This window comes from Mangifera indica, chromosome 11, assembly GCF_011075055.1.
Source record: "Mangifera indica cultivar Alphonso chromosome 11, CATAS_Mindica_2.1, whole genome shotgun sequence".
Classification (NCBI taxonomy): domain Eukaryota; kingdom Viridiplantae; phylum Streptophyta; class Magnoliopsida; order Sapindales; family Anacardiaceae; genus Mangifera; species Mangifera indica.
The window spans coordinates 8,598,131-8,610,932 of record NC_058147.1 but is presented as its reverse complement, the minus strand read 5'-3'; the positions used below and the strand labels follow the sequence as shown (position 1 = coordinate 8,610,932).

Sequence of the window (12,802 nt, the reverse complement as noted above, 5' to 3'; positions counted from 1 at the left end):
CCCTTCATCTCTACCTTGTATATTTCTTATCTTGACTTTTCTGGAATATTTCAGTTGATCTAGACTTCAAGATTTAAATTTTGAAATCTGCTCCCGTCATTGCACATACTCATGCCTAGTCAGCATCATAGATTTGTTTGATTCATAAATCTGCTTCACTTTAAGTTGTTTTGGTCCAAACTTAGCTCCAAATATGTTCCAAGCTTTCTAAGTGCAAAAAGATAAATAATTTCATTAGATTAAATTAAATTTTCACACAATATAAAGGAATTAGAAATTAAAATAATGACAATTAAAAACATTATCATTAGGGTTGATAGGAAAGTAGCTTGAGCTAACTTGAACTAACTTTGAATGTCTAAAGAAATGTTTGTTGTGGTAAAATATGGTAGGTGTAGATTAAGAAACTTATAAGGAAAAGAATCAACAGAAGTTAGAATCTTTACATATTGTATATATGTATCTTCATATAGTTAATTGTAATAGTTCAATTATTATTATTTTTATTTAAAAATTTATTTTATTTTTTGTAATGAGATTGAAAATTGATTAGTAAGATTATTAACATATTTTAAAGGTTTTGGTATGTAAAGTTTTTAGATCATTTATAAATAAGATAAAATGTTATGTTTTGCATATTGTTAAATTGTAGATTGGGGTAATTTCATGAAGAAATTAAAACACTAAAAGCACTTACAAGAGTGAAAACATTAGATAATTATATCATATCAAGTTGTATCAAGTTAACCTAAACATAGTTTAGATTAAGTTAGAGTTAAAAAAATTGGTGCAATTTTATTTCTAATTGGGTAGGATTGAAGGTTTATAACTCGAAACCTGTATTGACACAATATAAAGATAACTCGATGACAAGAATGGTCTAGTTTAATAAAACCAAAAATATGATCATCTTAAAATTTCTTATAGGGACAACTATTATAAGGCCAAAAGACTTATTCCCACCCAAGGTTTAATCCATTCCCAAACCCCCACCTCTAGTTTCGAAAACTTAAATACCCATCTATCATCTAATTTTTATTAAAATTATTTGTTAGTGGTAAGAGTAAACTTGTTACTTAAAGAGTAATATTAAAATAAATAAAATTTATCTCATTTCCCCACCTTATTTTTAAAAGCTCATAATTCTTTCCGAATCTAAGTTTTGAAAAGTTACATTTCCCCCCTAGGTTTCATTTACTCGGTAAAAAGTATAGTAAAGTTATCAGATTTGAACATTTCAATATTTGCATATCTATACATAAAAATATATATTTTATACGTAATTTAAATTATATTTCAATTAAAAGACGTCAGTGAATGTTACAATATTTTAAACCGACATGTTATTATTTTTATATTTCTTTTTACTGTTTATCATTTACGTTTAATTTTGATTGATACAGCTACTTATATTTTAGTTTGATAGATCTATCTCTTGTCCAATAATGATAGTAGTTACGAAATATTTTAATAATTCAATTTAGCAACTCTTTTCTTAGTTGACCAAGAATGTTTCTTCTTGTGCCATTTCTCTCATAGTATAAATAGATTGATATTGCAGTAGAAAATGTCCTAAAACAGAGTTGATTGGCAACCTGGGAGCACAGAAGCAAGAGAAGAATGAAAAAACAAATCATACTTTTCATTTTAGGGTTCTTCTTTCTGGATGGTCTGCTCCAACGCACGGCTCTAAAGAAAAATTATACGTTTGTTGTAAGTGCCTCAACTTTTTTTTCATTTACATTTTACGATGTCTTTAGACCTGATTTTGTACTTGCCTTCATTGCAGCTTACAGAAACGAATTTTACAAGGCTGTGTTGCACGAAAAGCATGTTGACTGTAAATGGCAAATTCCCAGGACCAACCATAAAGGTTCGCAAGGGCGATACCATTTTTGTTAATGTCATAAATCAAGGAGACTATGGTATCACAATTCACTGGTGATGACTCCTCTGAAAATCTCGTTTTAAATCATCGGATGGAGAATCAAAACTTTGGAAATAATCTGAAGAATTTTGTTTTAAATTCTGCAGGCATGGAGTTAATCAACCAAGGAATCCATGGTCAGATGGTCCTGAAGGCGTAACACAATGTCCAATTAAACCAGGAGCCAACTTCACTTATGAGATCATTTTTTCCAATGAAGAAGGAACACTCTGGTGGCATGCGCACAGTGACTGGACTCGAGTTTCCGTTCACGGGGCTATTATTATTTTACCAGCTCCTGGAAAAAGTTATCCATTTCCTAGGCCTCATAAGCAAGAAACCATCATACTTGGTAATAATATGAATGTATTTATATTAAACAGGACATATAACATAACTGCTTTAGATGTGGTTATCATTCTCGGCTACTAATTAAAATTTTTGATTTGATTGTAATGACAGGATCCTGGTACAAGCTAGACGTGCCGAAGATGCTTGCTAATGTCCTGAAGGGCGTACTTCCAAATGTTTCAGATGCTTATACCATCAACGGCCAACCAGGGGACTTGTACAATTGCTCCAAAGGTGAATATACGATGAAAATATTCCATGTTAATTTGTATTTTAAGATCTAATATTAAAATCTACTCACGAGTATCCTCATTTTATATTGCAGATTCAACATATCGCCTGAAAGTTAAATTTGGCAAGACCTATCTTCTTCGCATTGTCAACGCCGGGATGAATGAAGAAACCTTTTTCGGAATTGCGAACCATAAACTCACTGTTGTTGGGCATGATGGAGCATACGTAAAACCAATAACAACCGACTACATTTTGATAACTCCTGGACAAACAATGGACGTTTTGTTCACAGTAAACCAAAATCATAGCCATTATTACATGGCTGCTAGCCCGTACTTTGATAGTACCGCCGCTTTTGACAACACCACCAGCACCGCGATCGTTGAGTACTATGACGGCAAATATACTCCTCCTCCTACTCCTTTCTTCCCAAACCTTCCTTTTTACAATGATACAAATGCTGCAACAAACTTTACTAACCGCGTAAGGAGCTTAGCAACTGACGCATATCCGGCCAATGTCCCCAAAAATATCACAACACAATTGTATATTACAATTGCTGTAAATCGTATTTTGTGCCCCGACAACTCGTGTCTTTCTCCAACTGGTGATGCATTTATCGATAATAAGGAAGCTGCAAGCTTAAACAATGTTAGTTTTGCGACTCTTCAAGTTAGTATACTTGAAGCATACTGCAGGGATGGTGAATTTTTTTCGTTGTTTTCTGATTTGATATTGTCTGGCCTATTAGTCATTATTATGAAATTCGAAATGCAGTGGGTTGAGCAACGTTTTCGTTGGAGGTTTCCCAAGTCAACCTTCCAATTTCTTTAACTTTACTGGTGATGTTTCGGATGTATCACAATTCACCACCAGCGGGACAAAAGCGAGGTTTATAAATTATGGTGAAGCATTAGAAATTGTGTTCCAAGGAACTAATATCCAGGTCCCGGAAACCCATCCTTTGCATTTACATGGTTACAGCTTCTTTGTAGTGGGAACAGGTTTTGGGAATTTCAACAATGAGACAGATCCTTTATCTTATAATTTGATTGACCCACCAGAACTCAACACTGTGAACGTTCCAAAGAACGGATGGACAGCGGTTCGATTTTTTGCCAATAATCCTGGTAAGTCTCCGTGAATTTGGTGGCGCGTCTATTAACTGTGCATATCTCGTTGGTTAGGTAATATAAAAAATCATAATAGAAATAAAATGATTGTCACATCTATTAGATCATATGTGGAGTGGAATATTTTAAGAGTTGGATTATTCTATGGAAAACTTAGTCCACCTTTCGAATCGTTAAAAATGTTGTTCTTTTTTTTTGGTTTCAATACATTCAGGGAAAAATTTAGTTGCAAATCAAGATAATGGTTTGTCTTAAACTAGATTTTATTGGACCATATATTTCTTCTAAAATAAACAGTTTTTGCAGAAGGATTTTAAGTTAAATTTATTCTAACTTGAATGATGTTTAACTTTTTCCAGGAGTGTGGTTTATGCATTGTCATTTGGAAAGGCACGCAACCTGGGGCATGGATACAGTTCTCATTGTAAGGAATGGGCAATCGGAGGATCAGAAAATTCGACCACCTCCTGCCAACATGCCATCTTGTTCTTAAGCCATTTGTATTCTTAGAATGTATATTTGTTCTTTCTCATTCACATTTTAATTTTTAGGAAATCATTCATTTATTGTTTGATGACTTAAATGATCAAAGTAATAAATATTATGATGAGATTTTATCATGATGGAAAAACTTGTTATTGTAACATCATGACTATTTATGAAATGTTTAATAAATGCAAGGTTTTCATTTCTCTTGGAATTTATCATTTCAATTACTTACTTTAAAAAGAAGTTAAAAGCGTTTAATTTCCTTGTTATATAGTTGAAAATTGTCTATATGCAATCGAGTGAATCAAATATGCCATCTATAAGATTTCAATGGTTGTTCAAGCAATTGTTCAATATGAAGGCAATTATTGTGTCCATCATCTCCTTTCTTCCAAGTTCTTCCAAGTAAAACTGGCATAAATGATGCACAAAACTTTACCACATAAAGAGTTTAGCAAGTAAAGAGCACTTGATCAATGTATCAACAAATTAAACATTAACACACCAATCTATAAAATAGTTTTTTTTAATTAGTTATGAAAGGAAATTATTGATGAGATTTCACATCACAAAATAATGAAGGCAAAATAAAGTTTTGTATAAGATAGGGTTTGGTATCAATATTGAGGATTCGTTATTGAACAGATATTTGCTATATTAGTGCAATACAAATACTAGTAAGGAATTAAACACATAGTGGTTTTATAACATAGTTTTGCTCACTGCTCATGAGCCTATGTCCATGGTTATAACATTGGTAACATTGAGAAAATGTCTTGACAAAGTATATGTATAAAAATTATAAGAAAGCGTCTTATGGAGGATTTGATTAAAGACGAGTCCTAAAGAGAATTGTCAGATTTTATGGGAACCTTTTTATTTAATCCAAACATTTAGTGTAAGCTTCCTTATTGTTGTTCCTCTCTCTCTACCTTACTTTTATTAGTAATATTCTTTATTTAAAGGAAGAAAAGTGTGGTTACATTCTTATCAATTAGTTGAGACATGGAAAAGATGTCAACTAGCAAATTACGTTCTTTTGGTAAGAGATGTCTATCAGCTAGTTGAGACATAGATGTTTTACAATATGACGATTTTTGGCTAATTTCAAAATGTGAGGACTTCGAAAACTTCCTTAGCTATTGAATCAGATGAACAACATATAGAGATGTACGAAATCTTTGTCATTTTTTAGTTGGAAAAGTAATGGTTTTGTGCACTTTAAAGAATGCACTGTTCGTGTCGATCATGAGATGATGGACACATGTCTTGGGGTTCATTTGAATGATCATGATAGGTTCTCCCTTTTGCCATGATTTATCTATAGAAGAAGAACCACTCATTTTGGTATCTCATAGGTACATATGGTCTTTGACTTAAAGTTACCAAACCATCTTGTATAAGGATTGAGATAGTTTTATATCATCCAACGTGTTGTCATAATTGGGATAATCATAAAGGTAGTGATTGACTATATCAAAATCTGTATAGAAACTATGATGAATCAATAGAGGATTTGCCACTCTCGAGTATAAGAGATGATATCTCAAATGGGAATACTGAAAGATATTAATAACCACTTGAAACTGTAACCATTGTAGGATTAGGTCAAAGTCTAATTCGAATTGTTTAGTTATTGATGTGTATCAATTCATATCAAGGAGACACTAAGATAGAAACATATCTATATCTCAAACTTGAGAGATACCGGTTGATGAAAGCATTGTATTATACATAATCATGAAGTTGATAAGGTTTAAGAGTTGCTAATTGACATTTTGTCAACCTAAATTCAAACACTATCAACTCAATAGAGAGCTTATAAGTTTCATGCATAAAGGTGTTGATTCAAACTTTAGAGGTATAAGATTATTTAGTGATAATCTGGGTATTTTAATGAAGGTGAAATCATGAATAGATTAGGCTTGTCAAATAGGATTGAATCAGTCTAGTTTGACTTCTTTTTTTCTTTTACCAATATGCTTAGGGATATATTAGTTTATTATCATCAAAATAAGAGCATAATGACTCATTGAGTCAACAATCTCCTCCTTTTTGATAATGACAAACATATATGCACTTTAAGGAATTTTATAAAATATATCAATGAATGTATTTCCTTGAAGTTAGGAAACACTTGATTTTTAAGAAAAGTTTGCAAGAGTTAGCCTTAAAAAATAAAGTTTCCTCCCCCTAAATATATACACCATAGGCAAATAATAATACAATTCATATCAATATCATATATCCAACATTAATCTCATCAAAATATCCACAACATCAATCAAATATCGCATCTATTATCATAATCAATTATATTCTCATCAAAATATCCACAACATCAATCAAATATCATATCTATAATCATAGTCAAATATATCCATAATCCTCCATAACCACAATAAAGTGTCCACAACGTTAATCAAACTTTTCTCTCCCTTTGTCATTATAAAAAAGAATAATGCAAATGATATAGTCAATGGGACAAAAGAAGACTAACATGCATCAACAACGTGTAGAAATGATTACCAAAATGGCCAAAAACAAGCATCAAGACACAATCTATGAATAAAATGTCTAAATAAGCATGATCAGCAAAATAAGAGTACTAACAAGATAAAACATCAAGGTAGGGGGAAAATCCATACACAACAAAGATACAATAAAAAACAGAGAGAAACTAAGAAGGTGGTGAAGGAAAAAGATGAAGAAGCTTATCTATACCACCTATGACCTCGGCTCGAGGATTAGCAATCCTAGCACTAACAAGATCAAAATCAATGTAAACCTTAGCATGAAGATCTGTAAGCTTAATAGATAAAAGAGAGATAGAATTAGCGACTAAGGCGGTGGTTGGCTTAGTAGATGAACTCATTCCAGTAACTATTCTAGATCTTTTGCCAAAAGCAATAGCATATAACTCAAATGAATCTCGATCCTCATCAGTCTCAACATCACCCTCATCAATATCAATATCAACACCATTAATTGGAGCATCAGGAGCTTGGGGCGTAGCATCATCAATATCAGTATCGAGGGCCAAATCATCAATAGTCTCACCTTTACCAGCTACCCTCTCAAAAATGTGGTGTCATACACCATTTTGCTAACAAAAGCCCATTGTATAGAGGTTGGAAATAGTATATAGATTAGCAGCTAGCTCAAAATCTGGCTCGTCAAGGAAAGAAAACCCTAACTTTGAAAGAATCAATGTGATGATAGGTGTATAAGATAAAAGATGAGTGCAATGAGAGAGAGTAGAGACCATCAGATAAAAAATGACATGACAAGAAATGACATGACAAAGGTCTAAAGGAGACCTTTGTCATGTCATTTTTTATCTCAGTCAACATGGTTTTTAGTCTTTATTTTATGCATAATAACCTTTAAATGTCTTTATCATGATTCTAATAATACATAATCATTAAACATGCTTGAACTACTTAGATCACAAAATCATCAATCTTAAGATCATGTTTTGACTCTTGAACTTGGGACTAATCCATTAATAAGATAGTTTCATCAATTATAAGGAGTAAAACCATAAGCAAACCTATTAATTCTTAATAACATTATTCCTATATGCATAAATAATCATCACACAAAATCATAATAATTCATAACTCTTCAAACTAGCAAAGGAAGATTGAAAGTGGCCAACTACTTGGCTTTCGGTGTATGATTATCCTTCATATGGCTATTGTGATTTCGTCAATCTAATGCCTTTGATGTCTCTCTACTTCCCCAATAAAGCTCTCTCTCACTCATATTTCTCTGGCTTTGCAAAAATTGGGTAATTGTAAGCCAAACAAAACACACCATTTTAATTTTGCCTAACAAGCCTGACAAACGACCATTCATCATCCTTAGAGTTAGCATTCATGTCATTATCTAATTATGACACATCTCAAAATCACTAGGAAACGTATATTATCTATCAAATTCGATGAATGAATGAACATGCATTCACCTGCCCAAGCACAACCATAAATCCTGTAATGCATAACTATTTTCATGCACATAATGTGAAAAGACTATTCTGCTCTTCACTATGTCGAACGAGTGTCCACTCTTGTAACAAACATCAGTTCAATCCTTCACACAATACATTCTTAATTAATACTGAAGAGGGAAGTCTTTTTATTAGGCAAATTAAGACTAGAAATGCCAACCACCAAAATCTAGGTAGGAGATCAACTTATGCAAGTAAGGTAACGCCAATTTTATTATTTTCCTATGTTTTCTTTCAACCCTTCCATTTTCTAGATGGTTTTGTAGGCATGGGATGACTAAAGAATATTTTTAATTTGTTAAGCTATGGTCTCTCCCTATTATGTTGGTAGGCACTTGAGTTTTGTCTCAAATTGTCTCTCAACTAGGTGAGGACATGTTTCAAAGGTGTGCTTAGCTTCATATTTGATTTTTAAAAGAAAAATCCAAATAAATATCTAATGTAATCGTCTACAAAACAGATATAATATCTAAAATCCCTTCATCCCTTGACCCAAAAATCTATTTGAACACTAATGATTCATTCGTATCCTAAGATTTGAAAGATAAGCTAATTTACTAGAAAAAAACAAAATATAAAAAAGAAAAAAAATAAAAACACGCAATACAAAGGTTTAAAGAAAAAAAAAGATTGATCAAGCTAAAATCAAAGTTTCAATGTAAAAATTTAGGTTTGGTCAAAACAATGAAGAATGTTGGTTTTAATACCCAACAAGATGAAAGAATTAATGACTCCTATAATGAATCACAATAGTACATTATACAACAAATACCTAATTTGATTATTGACAATATAGATTGCCAACTGTACTATATGAATAACCCAATATAGATGTTTACACACAATGTAATCATATGTAAACAATTGTTCATAGTTTGCCAAAACACTTACATAAATAAATAAAATTATATAAATTACTAATTCACGTGAAATTTTCATTTCACATCAAATTTCATATGCCCCTTAAATTTCAAAATATTACATTTACATTCCTAAAACCCTCATAAACCATCTATAACTTTCAAGTCTCACAATTGGCCTCTTGAATGGTCATACTTAAAAAATACCAAAGTTAACAATACTATCGTTATCAAAAGGGAGAATGACTATTTCCACCAATTTTATGCCAATATAACAAATTGCCTGCTTAAAATTAAAATACAAAATATTCCCACCTTGGGTCCAACTTTTTTTCCATTATCTTTAATGTCAAGTAGGGTGTCATGGTACTTTTTTCAATTCTATTCTAAATATTAATTATAATTTTGTAAAAAAAACAAACTTTTTCTATTATTTTTATTTTTATATTCTTTCATTATTTTTTCTTCACCTTCTTCATTGCTTCATCCATTTATCATCTTTTTTTCTTTTAGAAAAGATTTTAAAAAAATACCTTTTATCGATTTGCTACCTTCCACCTCCCTTTCCCCCAACGTGACACCACCACCTTGCCATAAAATATCACCACCGCAACATTAGTCACCATTACCATTACGCCATAACATAAATTTGTCTAACATTTCCCCTTGTCATCATACAAATTCCATTCCACCCTTCCTCTATTGTTACCTCAACACTCTTTTAACTATCCTGTGAATTCCCTCCTTCCCTTCCCATCACAACAACTCCCTAATCCAAAATCACTATTAACATAACCCAAAGGAAGTGAGACACTTCTTTATCTAATTCACATCTAGATAAGTTGTTGATGATCACAAAAGGTGATGGTGGTATTGTCAATGGTGGCAATTGGTGATAGTGGTGTTATTGTGATGAAATTATAAAATAAATAGTAAAATAACAATTCTGTTATTTTAATATTATTATTATTATAGTATTTTTGTTTTTTTCTTCTTTTCTACAATAAAATATAATTTATTAACAAAATTTAATGGAAGGTGTGAATTTGTCGTTTTTTGACTTTAAGGGTGAAACCTTTTTGTTTTGGCATAAGTCAAAAAGGAAAAAGTCATTTTCCCTTTTTAAAACACTGAACTTTTTTTATTTTTTTAACCCTTTCGAAACTGTAAAATAATACATTTTCCCCTGTTATCTTTAGATTCTAATAACTAAACTCATACTTTGTTGTCTAGCTTTAATTTTTGTTAGATACACTACTGAAAACCTGCCTAAAAATTTCTCTACCTCATATATTAAAGCATGCCTTAAAAGATTCTCTACTTTCTATATTGTAAAGTCTTACACTTACTTCCCAAATGGAAGTTGAACGTTTTAACTAAAAGGTTTAGTGTTCTTATTATGTTTCATTTCACAATTATTGAAAATATCCTGAAACCCCCATAGCTTTAAATCTTGCATTTACATTCCATTTTGAAGTTTATCTTTTCACACTAGAAAGTTTAGTGTCCTAGCTAAACTTTTTAAAATTCATTCCTATCATCAAAATCACAAATTCTTGCCTATATTGCTAACAATATAGCTATTTATTTAAATTGAAATTTAAAAAATCAATAAATATTGATCTTCTTATCTCGATTTAACCATCTTTCTTGCTTGAGTTCATACTTTTGCTATGAGGTTTTGAATATTAGACTCTCACTTGGAAGAAGACTGTAGTTAGGGATAAGGATTTTTAGTTTTTTAAGGGCTTTTGAAATGTAATTAGGGATGAGGGCAAAATGTTATTTAATTAAATTAGTTGGTAAAGGTTTAATCCTTAAAGAGCTAGTAATTTATTACAGCCCCTCAAAATATGGTCATTTTATTAATAACCTTGTAATAATTAACAAAAATATATGCAAAAATAAATAATTTTTTTTATCATATCTGATCAGTTTGACTTCATTAGGTCTAATTCATTTGAATGGTTATGGTATTGAGTTGTAAATTGAATTTGTGGTTGATTTCTAGATTGAGTTTTACTTGGGCTATTACACATAGATTGTATATAGTGTGGTGGGGGACTTATTTTTTCATATATGAGTTTAAGAAGGATGAAGGACAGTGATGGGGTTAGATTATAGTGGGGAATGGGATTGGTGCTGAGAGTCAATCTTTGTTTCTAGCTAAGCATGGATGGTAAGTAGAGGTGGCAATAAGCCGTGTTGGGTTAGGCCACGTCGTCTTTGGTGTGGCCTACCATGTCTGTGGGTCTTGCCAGGTTGTTGAGCCTTTTTAATTAATAGTGAAATTACCTTTAATGCTACAATTAATTGTTAGATGTACATCATTTCTTACTAAATTTGTTTACTTTTGTTTCATCAAGAATGTAGTTTTAGTGGTAGCAACCAAACCAAAGAGAAGTAAAAGAAGAAAGGACTTACACTTAGTGAGATAAGGATGATTAAGAGAGATAAGAAAAGCTTATATAACACCCCTCTCCAAATACATATCCCTTTATGGAATATGATCCAAAAAGATGAGTACAACTTGACTTTTTAAATTAAAAACAAAGAAAATAATATATGAAATTAAATATTTATAGTGAAAAAAGTGCAAAAATTGAAATGAATATCTTTATTATAAACTCAAATGACTCACATAAATGCTTTTGGAAACATCAATATACCAAAATAGTGTAAAAACATACATAAGGACCGAAATCGAAAGACAAAATACATAAAATGAGTAATAACTATAAAAGACAATTTTACTCTTCGCCTTCATGCAACAGCTTAACTGGATCACTAGTTCCCCCGTATGTCTTGCTATTCACCTATACTTGTAAAACAATAATAAGGGAACGTATAAGTGAAAATACTAAATAAGATGGTGACCTTTTGGCACCTTGTACAAGTATGAAATAGAAAATCTAACATCCTATTAGTGAAGCTCAGTATGATCATAGCCCAACACTCTTGTGCCTTAACATAGTCATCCACAATGGTACTACAATCAAAGCTAATCTTTACATATTAGATGTCTTGGTGAAAGCAAATGACACCTAGCGTGTCAACTTAATATCGTGCCTTACGCATATGTCATACGACCTATTTGACTATCTAACAATTATACCTTAGTCACACAAGAAAAAATATGGTTGCAATCCCTCCCTTACCACATATACTGATTACAAAACTATTATCTAAAAACCATCCTTAGATGGCCCCTATCATGGTTATATATGTGATGCATCTTGCTGATCATATAAGGAACTAACTAAAAAGGCCATATCCTTTACCATGCACACTTAAACTAAATTGAACTATGTGGCTAATATGCTTTGGTATCGAGTGCATGATACATTTTATAGGTATTTATCTCTTATATAACCCTATTGTTTTCACATATATCGCCAATTACGCAGATAACTGGTAACTATATAGGTATGTACCATGTTCCATAACTTTCCTAATTTTTTACCTAGATTTGACTTTAATCAACACATAAATAACACGATCATGGCATTTACATCCCAATTTAGTGTTATGTAAACTTATATGAATATTCAATAATCTTTAAGGCAACTCAAAATAACTTAAAAGTCATGGTTTCCATTCAACAGCTTTGGATTCATTTAGAAACATGTCGAATAATCGAGAGAGAGCTAGAATAGCTTATGTGATTTTCATAGATTGCTTTAGCCTTTATGTGGCTGCGATTTTTTACGACTAGTAACCCTTTTTTGACATTCTAAGTCTCAATTCTCTTTCCTTTCTGTTAGTTCATGTGACTATTGTGCAAAAAAATACTAGA

General features: G+C 31.5%; 1 protein-coding gene across 1 annotated transcript; it reads left to right on the top strand.

Annotated features, from left to right (window-relative positions):
• The first annotated feature begins 1,620 nt into the window (after nucleotides 1-1,620).
• On the top strand, nucleotides 1,621-4,138 carry LOC123229715 (laccase-14-like). The gene is made up of 7 exons (XM_044655635.1): nucleotides 1,621-1,713; nucleotides 1,790-1,941; nucleotides 2,035-2,279; nucleotides 2,390-2,512; nucleotides 2,604-3,228; nucleotides 3,290-3,642; nucleotides 4,005-4,138. The coding sequence occupies exons 1-7, from the start codon at nucleotides 1,621-1,623 to the stop codon at nucleotides 4,136-4,138; spliced, it is 1,725 nt and encodes a 574-aa protein (XP_044511570.1).
• Nucleotides 4,139-12,802: the final 8,664 nt, after the last annotated feature.

Bases quoted from the DNA above. Each gene is read 5' to 3' on its own strand.
- LOC123229715 (XM_044655635.1), top strand. From the start codon at position 1,621: ATGAAAAAACAAATCATACTTTTCATTTTAGGGTTCTTCTTTCTGGAT. The intron at 1,942-2,034 runs GTGATGACTCCT...TAAATTCTGCAG, and splicing joins TATGGTATCACAATTCACTG to GCATGGAGTTAATCAACCAA. The intron at 3,643-4,004 runs GTAAGTCTCCGT...AACTTTTTCCAG, and splicing joins ATTTTTTGCCAATAATCCTG to GAGTGTGGTTTATGCATTGT.